General features: G+C 40.8%; 1 protein-coding gene across 1 annotated transcript; it reads left to right on the forward strand.

Annotated features, from left to right (window-relative positions):
• Positions 1 to 1336: 1336 nt before the first annotated feature.
• Positions 1337 to 13869, forward strand: fgf24 (fibroblast growth factor 24). Its single transcript, XM_070836584.1, has 5 exons — positions 1337 to 1465; positions 1649 to 1685; positions 6251 to 6428; positions 10266 to 10372; positions 12027 to 13869. Exons 1-5 carry the CDS (start codon positions 1434 to 1436, stop codon positions 12303 to 12305), a joined length of 633 nt encoding a protein of 210 aa, XP_070692685.1. The 5' UTR covers positions 1337 to 1433; the 3' UTR covers positions 12306 to 13869.
• The last annotated feature ends 3226 nt before the right edge of the window (positions 13870 to 17095 follow it).

Genomic DNA, 17095 nt, shown 5'->3' on the forward strand with positions numbered 1-17095 from the left:
GCTGCCAGCTCGTAAACACATTCACACCTCTCTTTCATTTAAATGCGGGATAAGTTATAGCACATTATTGAAAAAAAAAAAAAAAAAATCGGGGTCGACAACAACCTGCATTTGAATGGTGTCTGGGAGAGCCGAGGCCAATCCACAAACCAGCAAGAGTTTAAAAAGCACAAATAACACACAGAGAGAAGCAGTTTCTGTAGCTGTTGCGACACAGCAGCTGTTTATTATCACTGACGGTAACGATGCCATGAATATAATGGTAATGATATTTTACAAAGGGCTTTAAGAAGTGAAAAGCAAAAGTAAAAATACAGTTTAACGTAAAAGTTGATAAAAAAAATTAAGTGAAACAATAACTGAAAAGGAGGCCTAGTTGATCTTATTCCATGCCTCCAATTATACCATATATAAAACCACAATATCCTTATCCATATATGAACACCAATTAAATAATTTCCCCCCAAAATTACTCAACTCTAAGTAAAAATCAAACATCCAAAAAGCAAGAAATGGTCTTCTGCTCTGCGCAGCTCTTAGCCCACCGAGAGGAAAAACCCTCTCCAAGCTGATGGTCTCTCCAAGATTACCCTATCAGGTGCAAACCGCTGACATGTTTCCACCCACCAACAACAAAAAAGCCTCTCTGTGCCCAAATCTCAAGCCACAGACGCACAAACACCACTGACAGGCACTGCTGCGCCATCATCAGCTCCCAAACCTCTCCAGGGATCCGCTGCTGCTGCCGCCGCGATTTCCACACCACTTTCTTCTTTTGAAAAAAAAAAAAAAAAACAACAACCTTTTTGTATGCCTGGGTACGCTTGTTTGCCCACTTTAATCGACTTGTTTTTTGGTGGACGGGTGTTTTCTTGTCCACAGTTTTCCCCTTTGCCACAGCAGCACTTGGTAGAATAAAATGACCCATGCAAGGTGTAGAAATCCCCCGCAGGTACGGACGGAGTTGAGGAGTCTGTGATATCTGGAGCAGCAGGATTGGGATTGTGGGGAAACTTGGCTGTAGGTGCGCAAAACGCGGAGGATATTTTTTTTGAGCGGAAGGATTTTTTTTTTTGGAATCTTTTCCACGCTTGGCACCAATTGACGGGGACGCTGCGGGGATTTCGGGGAGCGGAGACTCAGCTGTGAAAAAATAATCTTCTGGATAATTTCCCCCCCAACAAGGAAGCACCTAATGTTGCACCCCGTGACTCTGCTGCTGCTCTCCAGTGATATATCCTCACACTGGGATTCAGTCTCCTACTTACCGCCGGAGTTGTGTGCGTAAAGGACGCGCAAGGGAGTGAAAGCGAGAGAGAGAGGGAGAGAGAGAGAGAGAGAGAGAGAGAGAGGGGGGCGATTTCGCCAACCTTTCCTGGGGCTCTAAAATCTGTGGAAGCAGGTGTATTTCAGGTGTATTTCTGCAAGTCAAGATGTCTCTGCTGCCTTCGAGGTTCATATACGTGTAAGTGTTCCACATCTACGTTTGCCTTTTGCACATAAAACCATGCATTCTTACCAATAGAAGTCGCTAAAAGCTTCATATTTGAGCATTGCTTTCATTCAGGTAGGCTGCGTTTATTCTTCGTGTAATTGCCTGTGTGATTCACTCCCCTCCTCTCTTCTCTCTCCCTCTCTCTCCACATAGGTGTTTACATTTTCTGGCGCTCTATTTCCAGCTACAGGTATGTTCACCCCCACATTCAACACCCTTTTTGAGTATGCATGTGTTTTGTGTGTATGTGTAAGGTTTTTTTTTTTAAATTTTTATTTTTTAATGTGAGTTATGTCGATGATGGGTATGGGTTATTTTCAGGGTGGTCCATACAATATTCAAATATTACAATTTTTTAACTTGCTTCAGTCAAATATATATACATTCATATTTAGTGTCCTGAAGAAAAATGGGCCGATAACTGAAAAGCATAAACTACATGAAAAATAGGTTATAAAACAAATAAGAATACAGCAAAAAAAAAAAAAAAAAAAAAAGGGGGGGGGGGGTTAAGAAAGCACAATACATTTACTTAAACGACGGGAGATTGTAACCACATTATGGTGCCTCACAGTGAAAAAAGTGCATATATGTGTGTAAAAGCAGCCAAACTGTAAAGACATTTCCCTGCATTAATATTACAGCAGTAACATCGCGACACACTGCAGCAGATTAATATGCAGTTTTGCAGTGAAGAATAATAGAAGGAATTCGGCACTGGAGAAACTCCAATCTGAAACGTATCAGCTGTTTTGCACCCGGGTTAATCTACTAATATCTACCGATCAGAACTGTTAATCTAGGGGGGGAAAATGAATTGAAACCGGTTGTTTTTAATCTGGAGTTCAAGTAGCAGTTTGCAGTATTTTACAACAGGATTGTGTCATAAATATTTTCATCCCTGGGGTTAAAAGTTGTGCTTTGAACAGATGGGCTCGTTTGGCGCTTGTTGCTTCAGTTTTTATTAGTTGCGTCTCACTTTGAACAGTAATGATTTGCAGGCACCCACTCACCTAATTGCGCGCTGTGATTCAGATAAGATGCAGAGGGCACGCTCCAAAGCTATCTGATCAGTTTATTGGTATGACGTCTTTGATCATAACATCCCACGTGCTGTTGTTTTAAATTAATTTCTCAGTGTTGTTATAATGTTAAACTGGTTATACCGATTTAAAAAAAAAAAAAAAAAAAAAAGGGCAGATTAGATTTGATCTCTCATCCACTTCTGGGATGCATTTTCTCTCACATAAGCCTCACACAGTTGGCAACATTTGGTCATAGCTTTAATATAGATATATTTTTAACGAATCACAAGACGTCATTTTTTTTTTTTTGTCAGAGAAAATTGAATCTAATCTAGGTGGAGCCATAAAATTTGACCTTTTGAGACAACTAAAACTCTGCAGGAGGGAAAGTTTGTTTGTAAACTGCATAAAACACATTTCAAGGGTTGCACAAGTTGTTGTTTTTCCTCATGTAGTGCTGCTGGGATCACCTTGTCCAGGTCTCAGGGACAAAATAACATATCGGGGAGTACTTTTTCTGATCCAGGACTTTTTATGAAGTTTCCCAAAGACAAAATATATTAACTGGAAACCCCCCAAAACCAGAAACTGCAATGTTAAGTAAGTCGATGCTCTGATTATTCCAACAGATCTGGTGCAAAATAAGATATAGTGTCGACTGACCACTCCTCAAATGTAAGACAGGGTGAAGTTAATGCAGAATGTACACAGTTGGATTCATGAGGTGGACTGATGGATGATATTGTCAGTTTTGCTGTTTTAATATCTGATTTTCATGTTTGTTGTGGTTTCGAGGAAAAAGTCAGATTAGATACAGGCATTTATCAAACCGAGGAAATCCATTGTGGTTATTTGAGTGCTTTCGGGCTGATGATCAAACTATGCCGAAATAACCCTTTAATGCCCTCCTGTCACGTTGCCTGTCCGTGCTGTCGGCTCATTCTGCTTCCCAGCACTGCTCCGCGCAGCTAATGGCTCTTGCATGTCATGCTGTGACTGTGATTTCACGAGGAAAAACACCAGAAGCAACCACAGTTGGAAGTAAACTTTGAATGCACTGCCAGCATGTAAGCGAGTGTCTGTCCTTATTTGTGCGTGTGACCCTGTCTGTGTCGAGCAGATAGCAAGGTGTATCTTAGATGGATGCGACAACTAAGCTTCCTGAGTAAAGATGAGTGCCAGTCTTTTGAAGTTTCAACCATATCCGTTTTCATGCTGTGTCTTTGAAGAAAGGAGACAGAGTGATAAAAAACTGTTGTCGCTGGTGTTCACCTCAGCCATGTGCTTAGGCATGCCTTTCCCTTGACGCAAAATGCAACTGTCTACCAAACACACCTTTATGTTTGTTTAGAGATGAGGAGATGTGGGATAAATCCCTTAGCAGCCCAGTTAGGCCACGATTTGTTGTGTGTTACTTTTTTTGTCTGGCTCGTCAGCTTTGAGGTTCATTCCGGGAGAGAGTTGACAACACACGACGCTGATGTTTGGCTTTTGAAATGGTTGATTTTTAGATCAGCATGTATTTATTTAGTGTTAATCCAGCTCATTTTCTCTTTGTTGAAACACCTTTGGTCCCAAACTTTGTATTGGTGTTTTGTGAAGTGTGGAATTCACTTGTCAGTCATACAATTTGATTGGCACTTTGACGTCTTGTTCCTTGGATAAAAAGTCCGGTAGATTTGAGCTTTCTTTGTTCGTTCAGTCGTTGTGGCTGCTGCTGCTCGTGCTAACTGCTCAGCTTTTAGATTTCATCAAATGAAAGAGCATTCATGTAAATATAGTATATAGTCTGTATGTATTTATTGATATTAAGTTTAATATTAAGTGAGGATGGTAACAGTGACATGCGTTGCTCTAAATTTCTCAGACTGGTGTGCTGAAGATGACCAATCCTTTGCTAGAATCAGTTCTCAGGTGTACATGTGGCTCTTTATGCAGTGAAACTGTGAATCTCTTGGCTGAGTTCTGGTTGTCCTGGTCCTGGTTAAGTTTATAGGATTAAGGAAATGCCTGAGGGTGACTATAGGGTTGAGATTATCTTTGTAAAACTACAGAATGCATTGCTAATTGGCCGTAGGTAATTTTGTCTTTGAAAAAAATGAAATTATTATCCATGAGTAGAGATGCATAATCTGCTACCCCCAAGAGTTTATGGGTATTAAATGTTGTCCACAATAGAAATCCTGTTAGGTTTGTAGTAAAGTCATCACCATTTTTTTTTAGTTTTGATGTCTTGAAGTCCACAAATCTGTTGAATCAGAAGTCAACACGTTTTGATATCCAGCCTCTCATTTTCTGCGCTGCCTGATGCCAAAAGTAACATTATGGGCGTGTTTCCCAAATGTCAAGATACAGAAGCTGTGTCCCACTTTAGGGGGCTGGATCCTCTGAGGTCCACATTTCGAGACTAAATACGTCATAATGAGTCAACAAAGGCTGCTTAATGCTATGTCTATCTTACAATGCGTTCAGCATTTGAGAGCAAAATCTGTGTGAAAGAAAAGCGTAGCGTTTGTCTTTAGAAGTTGACGTCCCAACTCAAACTTCGAGGAGATTAAACCGTCACTTTTGGGAGACTGTGGAAGTCCAGCTTGAGGGATCCATCTTCATGAACCGTGTTCCTCAGAAGATTAGGCGCCTGAACTGGGGCACAACTTGTATGACACCTCGTTCGTGAGCGTCTTGTTAGGAGCCTCGATTAGATTTGTTCTCAGATCTGCAGAGCTTGTCTATTTTTCTTCTCACAGAGTTTAAGGATTTGTTCTTCCGAATCCACAATTTCTCATCACGTTTGCTACATGTCATTAATTGACTGAAGTTAGAATAACAAGCACTCAGGGTATGTAATGTGTATATAATTAGCCACCTGAGAACAGCCACATAAAAAGCCATTACTGTGCAATTACCACACCATACAGCTGGGGAAATGGGATCTTGGCGTGAACTGAGATTCCAGGGCTTCTGAAAGTATACGTTTCCTCTCGCTCTCCCACATGTTGGGTGACACAGTTGCTTTTTTGACATGCTGTCGAAGTGGAGTGTGATTTCCTCTGTTTTTATGTCAGGTCTAAGGTGACTCGTAAACAGCAGGCTAGTGAATTCTTAAAGGTGGATTTGGAGAATTTGGTCCAAAAAGATCCTCTTATAAAAGTGTTTTTGTGGTTCAAGGTGCCTCTTGCCATCTCTCAGTCTTGTCTTCCGCCGGCTGCGTTTGCTAATTTATGGACCCTACTTCGCCTGCAGGCAGATATTTGTTTGATGATAGTGCAACAGGTCTGGATGCTTCAGGTGTATAATTGCTACTGGCTTGCTTGCTTGTGGAAATGAAGTACAGGTTTCTCAATATCGCCCGGGGCACATACTATATCTCTATCTTGATATAAAGCAACAAAAGGTTGCACTATAGGCTTTGCACTTGTTCTGTGGGCTTTTTACTCAAATGGTGACTTCATTAACACATCTTGTAGCATAATTATCAGCTTGTAAATGCAATGCATATAAAATGTGCCAGTTGAGAGCGAAAAGGGAAGCATCAAAATGCCACAGCCGCAGTTTCTGGTTTCTCGGTTTTCAGCCCCTGAAGCAAAATTTTTTGACACAGGGCCCATAAAAGCAACACACATTACTATCAACACCTGTGCCGTGACGATCGCGCACTGTCTGTCTTTCGATGTTTCTTCATCATCTGTCTCACTTTCTGTGTTTCCCTCTGTCTCACACCTCTGTGCAGGAGTGCCAGCAGAGCTCTGCTGATTTCAGGTTTTACATCGAGAACCACACGAGGAACCCAGATGACCTTAGCCGGAAACAAGTCCGGATCTATCAGCTCTACAGCAGAACCACAGGGAAACATGTCCAGATCTTGGGGAAGAAAGTCAACGCCAATGGAGATGATGGGGGCAAGTATGGTATGGGAGAACTCCTGTGCATCTCACTTGACACTGTAGCTAGTTTGTTAAAACAAGATTAAGAATCACCGCCACTTACCATCCAGATTTGGGTGCTTCTTGAGATGTTTTCTCACTCCTCCAGTCTCTTTGGTTGTTTACTACCCATTGTTTGGAGGTGGTTTTCCAAGCTCTGTGTTTGGCTCGAGAAAAGTGGATGGTGACTTCTGGAAGCCACCAACTACTGGTTGGCGTGGCTGGAAACATTATGAAATTGCTGACCTTGCATTGGATGTTTACTGCGGCATTTGGGTATCCAGAGCAAGTCTAATTTTATCTTGATGGATTTATAGGCCAACAGTGTTATTTTTGGCCAGGATGCCCAATATGGACTAAATCTGACTTGGCTGCAAAATATGCTTTAATGCTGCTTTTCGAGTTTTAGGTTATGAACTTATACGCTTGTGTAGAAAGTTATCCTCATCTTTACTGTCTCTTAGGGGTGAAAACATTTATATAATTTAAATAGGTGTTTTTCTACATGGCATGGGACTGTGACTGTCCATATTGAGGACAGCGACAGTAGGAATCTTTAAGTTGTATTATCTTTAAGTTAAGAATAAATGTATAATCTTTCATTTTCTTCACTACTCAGTGATTTGCAATGGGCACGTGAAATGTATGGCCCATCAGGGTGAGTCAGCTCAGTCTAGCAATGCGACGGTACTTAATTTCATGAAAATGCTTGGACTGTATGGACTTGTTCACCATTTCAAATCAAAACAAATGTGATGGATGTGTTAATTGATGGTCAGTGAAGCACTCTTTGATGCAGTGGCACAAACATAAGGCAGCAGGACTTGTGTTGTACTTTCCTGCAGATATTTTGCTCATAACAGCTGACTCACTGCTAGAAAATTGCTGGTCTTGAATGCCTCTGAGTGAGTGTGTTCAGTCACAGATGCGCCGAGGCGAAGTTTCCTCACTGCTTGTTAGAGCTTGAGTGGAAGCAGATCCAATTTTTCCCATGAGGCCTCGCCAATTCTGCCCTCCACACCTCCTCCCCCTTCTCCCATCCCCCACCCCCTCCTCTATCTCCTCCTCCCCATCCAGCTGCAGTACCTGGCACCTGTGAACTCCTTTGCACTCACTAATAACACTCAGAAAACTACTTTCCTTACTTTAATCTACTCTCAGTCACTGCAGCTTCACGGCGGAGGGCCACAAACCACCACAGAAGACATATATTGCTTCAATGTAGACCTTTATCAACGCAAAGGCTGCATCACTGAAGCCAAAGTGCGGGTGTTACCATTCTTCTTAGGTATTAGCGTAGCATATTTATTACTTTTAAGAGACTAGAACAATCCTTTTCTAGAACAATCCCTCCTAAATGATGCCTGTTGACCCCTCAGAGCAGATTGTGGGTCACAGCAAATGCTTTTAAACTGACAAACGCTGCAGTGTGGAATTAAAAACAGGAGTTTTCAGCTTTTTTTGACAGGTGACCCCATACTGTGGCCAGTAAATGCCTGTGGCTCCACATTGTTCATATTGCACAGAGGATTAAAACACTGCACAAGTTAAGAGGTCACTGGAAGCGGAATTTAAAATAAAAAATTTCTTACAGGGTTTTCCGTATTGCCCTTTTATATATAACTATGGCCGCCATAGAAATACCCAGTATACCCATCATCACAGTGACCACTCACTGACTGGGTGCTGCTCTGTAAAATAAGCCTTCATCTTTTTTTAGACTCATTATTGTTATTTTACCTGCATCAGTTGACCTTCAATGAATTGTTGAAGCGTTTTGTTCATACATTTATAGACCGAGTGAAGATAGGGTTTGGACAGGGTCATGGGCAAAGGATAATTTACAGAAAGGAGAAGAAATATTGTTTTATCTGATATTCTAGTTCGAGGCTTCATACTTGAGGTTGAATTTTGGGTCTCCAAGCAAAACCCACTTAAAATGAGAAGGCCAACGCGTTGACTCAAATGACTCCTGAATGCACCGTGAATGCAGCCACAGTGCGGCTGTTATCATTTTTCTTAGATATTATCGTAGCATATTCATTACTTTTAAGAGACTAGAACAATCCTTTTCCAGAACAATCCCTCGTAAGTGATGCCTGTTGGCCACTCAGAGTAGATTGTGGGTCACTGTAAAGACTTTTAAAATGATAAACGCTGCAATGGGGAATTAAAACAGGAGTTTTCAGCTTCTTTGACAGGTGACCCCATGCTGTGGCCAATAAGTGCCTGTTTACGTGTCGATATTTTATGTTCAAACTTTTGCTGCCAGTGGAGTCTTGAGCGTGAGAACCCAGTCACTGACTGGGTGCTGTTCTGATGAAGTAAACTCACTATTTTTCATGTTTAGACTGAACAGCTCTTGCCTTGGAGGGCTTGCAATAGATATTTTCAGTGTTCTGTTCATATATTTATAGATGTAGTGAAGATAGGGCTTGGATGGAGACACGGACGAAGGATGACTTCCAGAAAGCAGGGAAATATTGTTTTATCTGATGTTCCGGGTTGCGGCGTCATAGTTGAGGTTGAATTTTGGGTCTCCATGCAAAACTGACTAGGACTGAGAAGGTCAACATGTTGTCAAATGACTCACTGATTTGACTTGAACTGCAATATCTTTTTACACATCATTTACAACACATACAAACCAGTGTTCAACCAGTGTTGTTCTTGAGGACCCAAGAAAGGTTGAGACTAATTTTTCCACTGATAAAAATTGAGAAATGCTGTTCTTGGACTCCAAATAGGATGGGAAAAACAGAAATCTCGTATAACAAGAGACAGAGCAACTTTTACCTTGGCTTAGTTTCACCTTTAAGACAGGTTTCCTTCTTTCCACTTTCCTCCCAAGGTTGGATTTTAGGGTAGGGGGAGGAGGAGGGGAGTTACTTCTGCCCTCGAGCCCGTCCCATCCCCTTCGCCTATTCTTCCTCTGCTCCCTTGAGTGCTACTGAATGGCCCTGTGTGTTAAACAAATGGATCATCTTAACTTTTTGATTGAGTGAGCACAGACTAAAGGGAACTTGAAACCTAATCCTGAGGGGCACATAACCGCTCCACAAATGTTTGGCAGATCTCTTTGCTGGTCGAGGGGCGAGCAGAGACAAAGGTGACCTCGCAGGGGTTAACATTTGGGATGGGGAGGAGGGAGGGGGGGGGATAAAAGAGCCGCCGGGATGCGTCTCGAGAGTGGGTTACTGCTGTGTCAGGTTGAAGTGATGGCGGCATTGTTGTTTTGGTGCATATATGGTAATGTATAAAGAAAGTTATACACTTTATATACCTTTAAAAATTTAATTATTTGCTCTAGAGACAATCTTTTTGTTAGAAAAGAGGCTAAAACAAAGTGTTTTTCCACATTCACAGAAAGTCATGCAATGTCTGCGGTGCGTGTCGGGTCGAGATTACTTATATAGCCTAAAATATAAATTAACATGCCCAGGATATTACAGAATGTTGATGGTTTCAACTATTAAAATCACTTATTTGCTGTAATCCATGATGCTACCAAAGGGAGTTTCATCGTTGGTACAATATACTCATGAAATATCAACTTAATAACCCTAAAATACCATGAACAATTTAATTAGTGTCCATTGTAGGCTAAATATTTGAATTGTCTGTGAGGCTCAATGCTTGTAAAAGCTCTGTGTTAGCCCCTCGATTGCAGAGCCTTCGGTCTGAAGGGTTCATTTATAGGACTGGCAATGTAGAAAAACATACCAGACTTGTTTAAATGCACAGGGATACTTAAACCATGTCTATGTGAGTGGAAAGACTTACAGACCCTTAACAAAGTCCACTTTTTCTTTTCTCTTCCAGCTCTTCTTGTTGTCGAGACAGAAACCTTCGGGAGCCACATTCGAATAAAAGGAAAAGAGAGCGAACATTACATTTGCATGACCGAGAAGGGCAAAATAGTCGGAAGGGTGAGTATCTTTTGGTTTTCAATTTGGGAATATTGTAAGAACAAACAATCCTTTAGTAAAAGATTAAATCGCCACTTTCTAATATCACAATTAATATTTTAAATCAAGCTCTTAATCCAGGCTAAACTGAACACAGCCTCAGATCTGCTTTCTCCTGCTGTTTTTGTACACCCTAACAAAACCCCTTTGATAACTCACAGCCCTTCTTCCATTACGTAATCGGCCTACTCCTTTGACACTCGATCAGTCAATTACTGACTGCAATCACCACAATGCATTGAGAGACTAATGGTCACTTAGGAGGAATGCCATTGCAATTATATCACTTAGTCACACCAGGTGGCCACAAGCGCGAGATGACTGCATGTGACTCTGCGGACGACCGCTTCGATATGGAAAAGAAGTTAATATTTGAAAACGTACACTGCTGAGGCACACTAGTGATTTTGTTGCATTAATAACTCATGCTGTCAGCATCGGAAGGGCTGCAGTAATTCACACAAGTTTTCACTCTCTCACCATGGTCATCTGTTAGAGACATGCATTTTCAGTTTCAATTGCTGGGGCCTCATTTGTTTAAAAAATGTTCTTTGACTTCATCCTTTAAACCACTATAGGACTATTTTAAATATCAGATAAAATAAAATTACTGATTGCAGGCGGCTTTCAGCATGCTTAAAGATGAAAATAAATTGTACAGTAAACGACAGAAATTTGGACAGATTCAGTTAAGCTCCCCAGTCAAGATTTTTACTTTTACTCTTTTCACCCAAATTTCAGAAAACCATATTTCTGACTTACCCCTATTGCTATGTAGATATGCAAATAGTTTTGTTGCTATGGGCTTTTGAGATGTGTCTCAGAGATTTTACTGCCACCCCAATTTTAGAAATTCAGCAACACTGTCTTTTTCTGGAAACGCTATGCTCCTGCCTTGGATAATAAGCAAGCCTCACTGTGAACAGTTGAGTTGCTTTCCTAACAAAGATGTTTTCAGGATGCTGTGATTATAGTACAGCATGCTGTAGTGTTTAGATTCCCATCAGTATTTACTGTTTTAATATCTAAATCACCTTAATATCTCATAAACTAATTAGATCTTTTCATGAATACATAACCCCCCAATCTTAAAGAAATACTTCATTATTTAGGGAAATTCCTTTCCTTGCCAAGAGTTAGAGGTTGATACCTGATCTTTTATCTGTGTGTTAATTATAAAGACTTTCCGGTCTTTATGCTAAGCTAAGCTAACTGCTCCTGGCTATTGCTACATATTTAGACTACAGACATGGAATTGATAGAAAACTCAAACTCTGCAATGAAACGAATGAACACATTACCCACAATGATAATAATAATAATAATACATTTTATTTATAATGCACTTTACATTTGGAGGTACAAATCTCAAAGCGCAATGTCATTTGTTAGCTAACTTTTTCAACTTTTCAATGTTTTCAATTTTACAATGTCAACATTCATGTTCTCAACACACAACCAGGATTTTAGACTCTATGCTACTTTATACAAAACCCCAAGAGAAAAAGCAAACTGAGTCTGAAAACACTGATGCAATGGAAATGAGCCAGAATGTTAGTTGAAAAAGAGGTCATGCTGCCATGTTAATAATTAATTAATGTCCTATTTTTTTCAGCCCGATGGAAGGAAGCAGGAGTGCGTCTTTGTCGAAGAATTCCTGGAGAACAACTACACAGCTCTTGTGTCGGCCAAGTACAAAGGATGGTACCTCGGCTTCAACAGGAAGGGTCGGCCCAAGAAAGGCTCACGGACCACGCAGAGGCAACAGGAAGTCCACTTCATGAAGCGCCCGCCGAAGGGCAGGGTGGACCCGCTGGAGGAGTTTCGTTTCACCACAGTAACAAAGCGGACACGAAGGGCTCGCCGATTAAAACCCAACTCCAAGAGGAACTGATGAGAGCAATGGGACAGCACTAATTTTCCTCTGGGGAAATCTCAAGCTTCTTGTCTGAACAGAATCACCTTAAAGACTTCACTTCTGTAAAAGAAAGACAGACAAAAAGAACAAAAAAAGTCAAAGATGTTTTATTTTTGTATTTCAGGATGACTGAATATTTCCTAACTCTTGGATTCTTCTGGGTTGATGTCATTGTGCTAACGTGTCTGTCATGTTATTTATACTGGATAAACTTAAGGACCTCTGAGAGAATTCCTGTCGCCGTCGTCCTCAGCTACATTTGTACTGCAAGCCGAAGGCATACTTTCTTTTTGACAATGGGGGCTGAAGCGGGAGCTGACGCAATGTTATAAAAATCAGCCAACTAGAGATTTATTGGAATACCTGTCGGTTTTTGTTTGTGTTGCCCCTGACAACGCGGATCCCATACTTTCCACTGGAATCAGACACCATGGAGATGATACGGAGAGAGGTGGCGGTCGCAGGTGACACTGTGCTGCCGGGATAACTGTGTAGCTTTGAGTGCAATATTTTACAGGTCTCTCTCTTTCTCCTCCTCTTTTTTTTCCATACATCTCTCAACCTCAGCTTCACTCGTGGCTCCAGGAATGCGCTGAACCCTCCCGAGTACTATGTGTGATTTCCTTGACATTTCCATGCAGCCTGTGATTCAGCTAAAACACGACATGCTTTGACTAGTCGGGCAGCAGCCGTGGCTTTAGTCTTGTTTAAACACACACACACACGCGAAAACAATACAAACAAAAATATAACCGCTGATGTGATTCATAATTCCACAAAGTCTTCCAACTTCATCACATTTGGGAGACGGATGTTAATCCCTTTCGTCTCCTCTTGGGCTCGCTTTTTAACAGCTCTTCCTCGCATGTGTTAAAGTTGTTCCAGAAAAGGATGCCTTGATTCTTTGAGCGTGAGCTAGCTAATATTTTGGGGTTGGTGATGAAGACTTCCTCTACCTCCTTGTTCTCTCTGTTTATCTTTACCGAGTCTGACTGTCTGTGTTCACTTAATGTCAAGAACCTTTCAATCGACGCCGAGCTGAACTGAGCTCCTCTGTTTTTTTTTTTTTTTCTTCCAAAATCATCTTTGGACTTCGCTCCTGTCACTCTCACTGGATGAACGTCTCAAAGATGCTTTCGGTAAGGCTTATCCCTGTGCTTGTTTGTCAAATCAGCGATCCACAGGCAGGAATTCTGTTGCCCTGACCAACCCTGATCACTTCATAAATCCACATTTGACAATTAAGACTTCTCCTCAGATGACCAACTTGTCCAGAATTGTGCTAACATTTTCAGTGACATGTGGTAGAGTTTGTGTCTGAATCCTGAAGAGAAAAGTCTGTGCTTCTGTCATTCCTTCTCTCACTGACAACAAACTCCAGCCCCCTCTCACCAGTAGTATGTATTCACCTGTCTGCCGGCAGGTTTTTGTATGAGTTGCTACTAACAACATGACACATTTATGATTTTTTTAAACAAATGTAAGCAAAAATAATTTTATGACTATTATTAAGATATTTATTGCCTCCCTTTGTAAATAAAATGTGATGAGTTTTATTTGGCCTCTGTTAATAAAATGAGGACTATATTTTAAAAAAATGACCTATTTTATGTCTTTATTGTAATGTGTTCCAGTTTAGACTGGAATTTTGTGATGTGCGCTTTGAATATCATCCTGCCTAAAAGAGAAATGCTGCAGGTAGTGATTGGTAGGACATAGAGTACATTCCCTTCTCTGCATGCTGCCAAGGTATGCATTTTTATATACAAACCCAAAGTGTTAGGACTGCTTTTAAAGTCAGTGTTTTTTAAATTGAGAAAGGCCTTTTGCAACACCTCTGAAGGCTTTTTATATCAGTGAGAGGTCACAGTTTGTGCTTTTTTTAAACATCGACATCATTACATAAGTATAAAAAGTATTTTTGGCAAAGAAAGTAGCAGTTCATCTTTGTACATGTTCATCCTTCAGTGTCAGAAACTATGATACACTTGTATTGATGAAATGGGATTAAATATTGCATCGTAAACCACGTCACAGCTCTCGTGAGTGGCACGGAAGTCACAACAGGAGAAAAATAAATCATCTTATTATTTGTCAAGAGTGTAGAAGATGGTCCGAGATGTACCTTTGCTAACCTCTGAGCACTTAAAACACAACTTACTTTGATGTAAATGCTCTGTTCTTCTGGCCAGTAAACATACAATATTTTAGACATTTTTCCATCTTTTAAAAGTGCTAAAGGAATGTGGAGTAGCATGTCTTATAATGCTGTGTGCAGGAATGATGTTTACAGTAACCGTCAGACTGAAAGATGGCGGCTTTGAGGGAGAAAAAAATACTTCTGTTTAAATTCCTAGCGATGCTATCAGGCACCCCCCTCCACTCCACTCCGGTAGTTACCTCCAACAGACCCAGAAGTCCCCCGTTCCGTCATGGGATTTTGGACGTCTGGCCTGCTTTTAAAGGTGGAAGCATAGTGCTTGATGTGTGACCCAGTAATTCACCATTAACATAATGGATCAGCGCTGAAGATCCTGCTCGTCTGGGCCAGGGAAGCAGTAAGAGAAGTAGCTGAGATGACTTCAGGGAGTGTTTTATGTCCCTTCACTTGTCATCATCTCCTCCAACTGCTTATTATCTCCCCTGTACAAAAATGATGATGTTATTGTGAAGAAAAAAAAAACATTTCCTGCAACAAGCAACAACCAGAGACATGAATATGTAATGTGAATGCCATTTAAAAAATTTGAAAAGATGGAAAGATTAAAACTGCTAGAAATAAATACGTATACTGCACTGTTTCCCATTTAAATTGCTAACGTTTTATCCTGTGCATCACAGATGTCTACAGATCTCCAATGTTCTGAAGGACTGGGAGTTAAAATCAGCCTTGTACATGGTCGAGGAATTTAATCAATGCAACTTTCGAAACCCTCGAAATTCTATTTATGCAAGCAAGAAGCTTTTCTCTTTTTTTCTCCATGCACATACTTCAAACTTGACCAAGCACAGCCAAACTGCATCTGGGTATATTGACATTTAAACGAGCGCCGATGGTTTCCAACATGTCGGCTGATTCGCAATAAGGAGACGACATTTTTGCATAAGCCTCCTGCTAGGCTTTTCTCTGACTCGACCTTTGATCATTGAAGGCTAGATGGTCTTGGAACTGGACCAATAACTTCAAAATGAAACATAGAATTCCCTTTTGCAAAGCCCAGCCCCTTTTCAAAGGAGGTGGAATCTTTAAATGCAGTCCTGCCTGCCAAGTAGTTTATATTCTATTATTAGAAAATCTCAGCACTCTGAAACTGTGCACAATGGATACAGTATGACTAGAGAGCAGTGTCAATTTAGAGAAAAACTTTGTGGTTCTGCGTAAGTTATAAAAATTTTAGTGGAACAACCAAAAGTGGTTCTTTGGCCTCGGGATCAGCAACCACACACTTAACAATTAGCCTTGTCAACAGAAATTTGTTCCTTTTGAGACATAAAACAAGTTTTGTCTCTCTGAATATTACTGAAATTGTCCCTCAAGGTCAGTAAAAAACAAATCTGTAACGCCAAACAAAATAGAGTTCAAGCTATAATATACCTTGTGCCATTAAATGCAGTTTCACGTCACGTCATTTACTGTCAAAACAGGAGTGCTGCTACCGCCCCTCTAAACTCATGCTAAACACTAAACCACAGTCGACTGGTTGCCTTTTATGACTGAAATCCACAGGGGAAACACTGTGATTCTCAAAGTATTTTTGAACACATGGCTGAGTTGTGTTTTTACAGGATTACAAATGTGCTTACTGTACATACAGTTTCTGGAAAGCCAGACCTCTTTGGTGTTCTCCTCATAACAGCATGTGGCCAGCATGTTATGAATGAGGGTCAGAGTAAAGGTCAGTAGGTGTAAAGTGTCAGCCTTACTCCATATTGCTCCAACTCAATGTGAAATATTGATTTTTGACAGTTAAAGCTCCAACTGATAATATGTTTGATCACATAAATGAAACGTATATATTCACCTACATAATTGCAAGGTTTGACTTTAAAAATCAGCATTTTGTGTTTTTCTGTACTTGTCACTAACAAAAACATGCATTTTTCTGCTCTGTGTACAGATTGTACCCTTCAAAACACACCTTTAATGCAGATTAAGTTATGGGCAGTGACAATGAGAAAGCTTCCTACCGCATGCTGGCATCAAACATGGGTATAAACAATTTTTTCCTTATGGTATTCATTCACACCTTTGAATTACCTGCCACTTTAACCTGATGCACTGTCGTGGCTCTTGTATGGTGTTAACGCTGAGGCAAAGGGACACACAGTGAGGAACCAGACAAAACCACATGTAAACATCCATAAAAACTTCGTCTCTCTTTCATATGTACACAAACACACACAGACACTCCAGCCAGGCCTTGTCCCAGCATCAACAGATGCCAGGTGACACAGCTCATTAACTTCTCCTCTCTCCTATTCTTTTGGCTCCTCATTGTCTTGAGATATGAGATGAGCCTTTGTTGAGAGTTTTGCCCCCTTTTCTCTCGGCCAGGCAGGGCCCATAATTAGTGCTTTGCGCTGGGCGTACTTTCTCACAGGGCTACGACACAATTAATCAGCACTTTCCCACCAATGAGCAGAAGCTGCTTGATTCTATCAAGGCCAGATTTTTAAGTTGTGATGCCTTTTTCCAGTAACAGAAATATCAGTGATTTTTGAGTATAGATGCTGCATTTGTAGGATGACAAATTAATGGATGCTTT

This window comes from Pempheris klunzingeri, chromosome 9, assembly GCF_042242105.1.
Source record: "Pempheris klunzingeri isolate RE-2024b chromosome 9, fPemKlu1.hap1, whole genome shotgun sequence".
NCBI classification, from domain to species: domain Eukaryota; kingdom Metazoa; phylum Chordata; class Actinopteri; order Acropomatiformes; family Pempheridae; genus Pempheris; species Pempheris klunzingeri.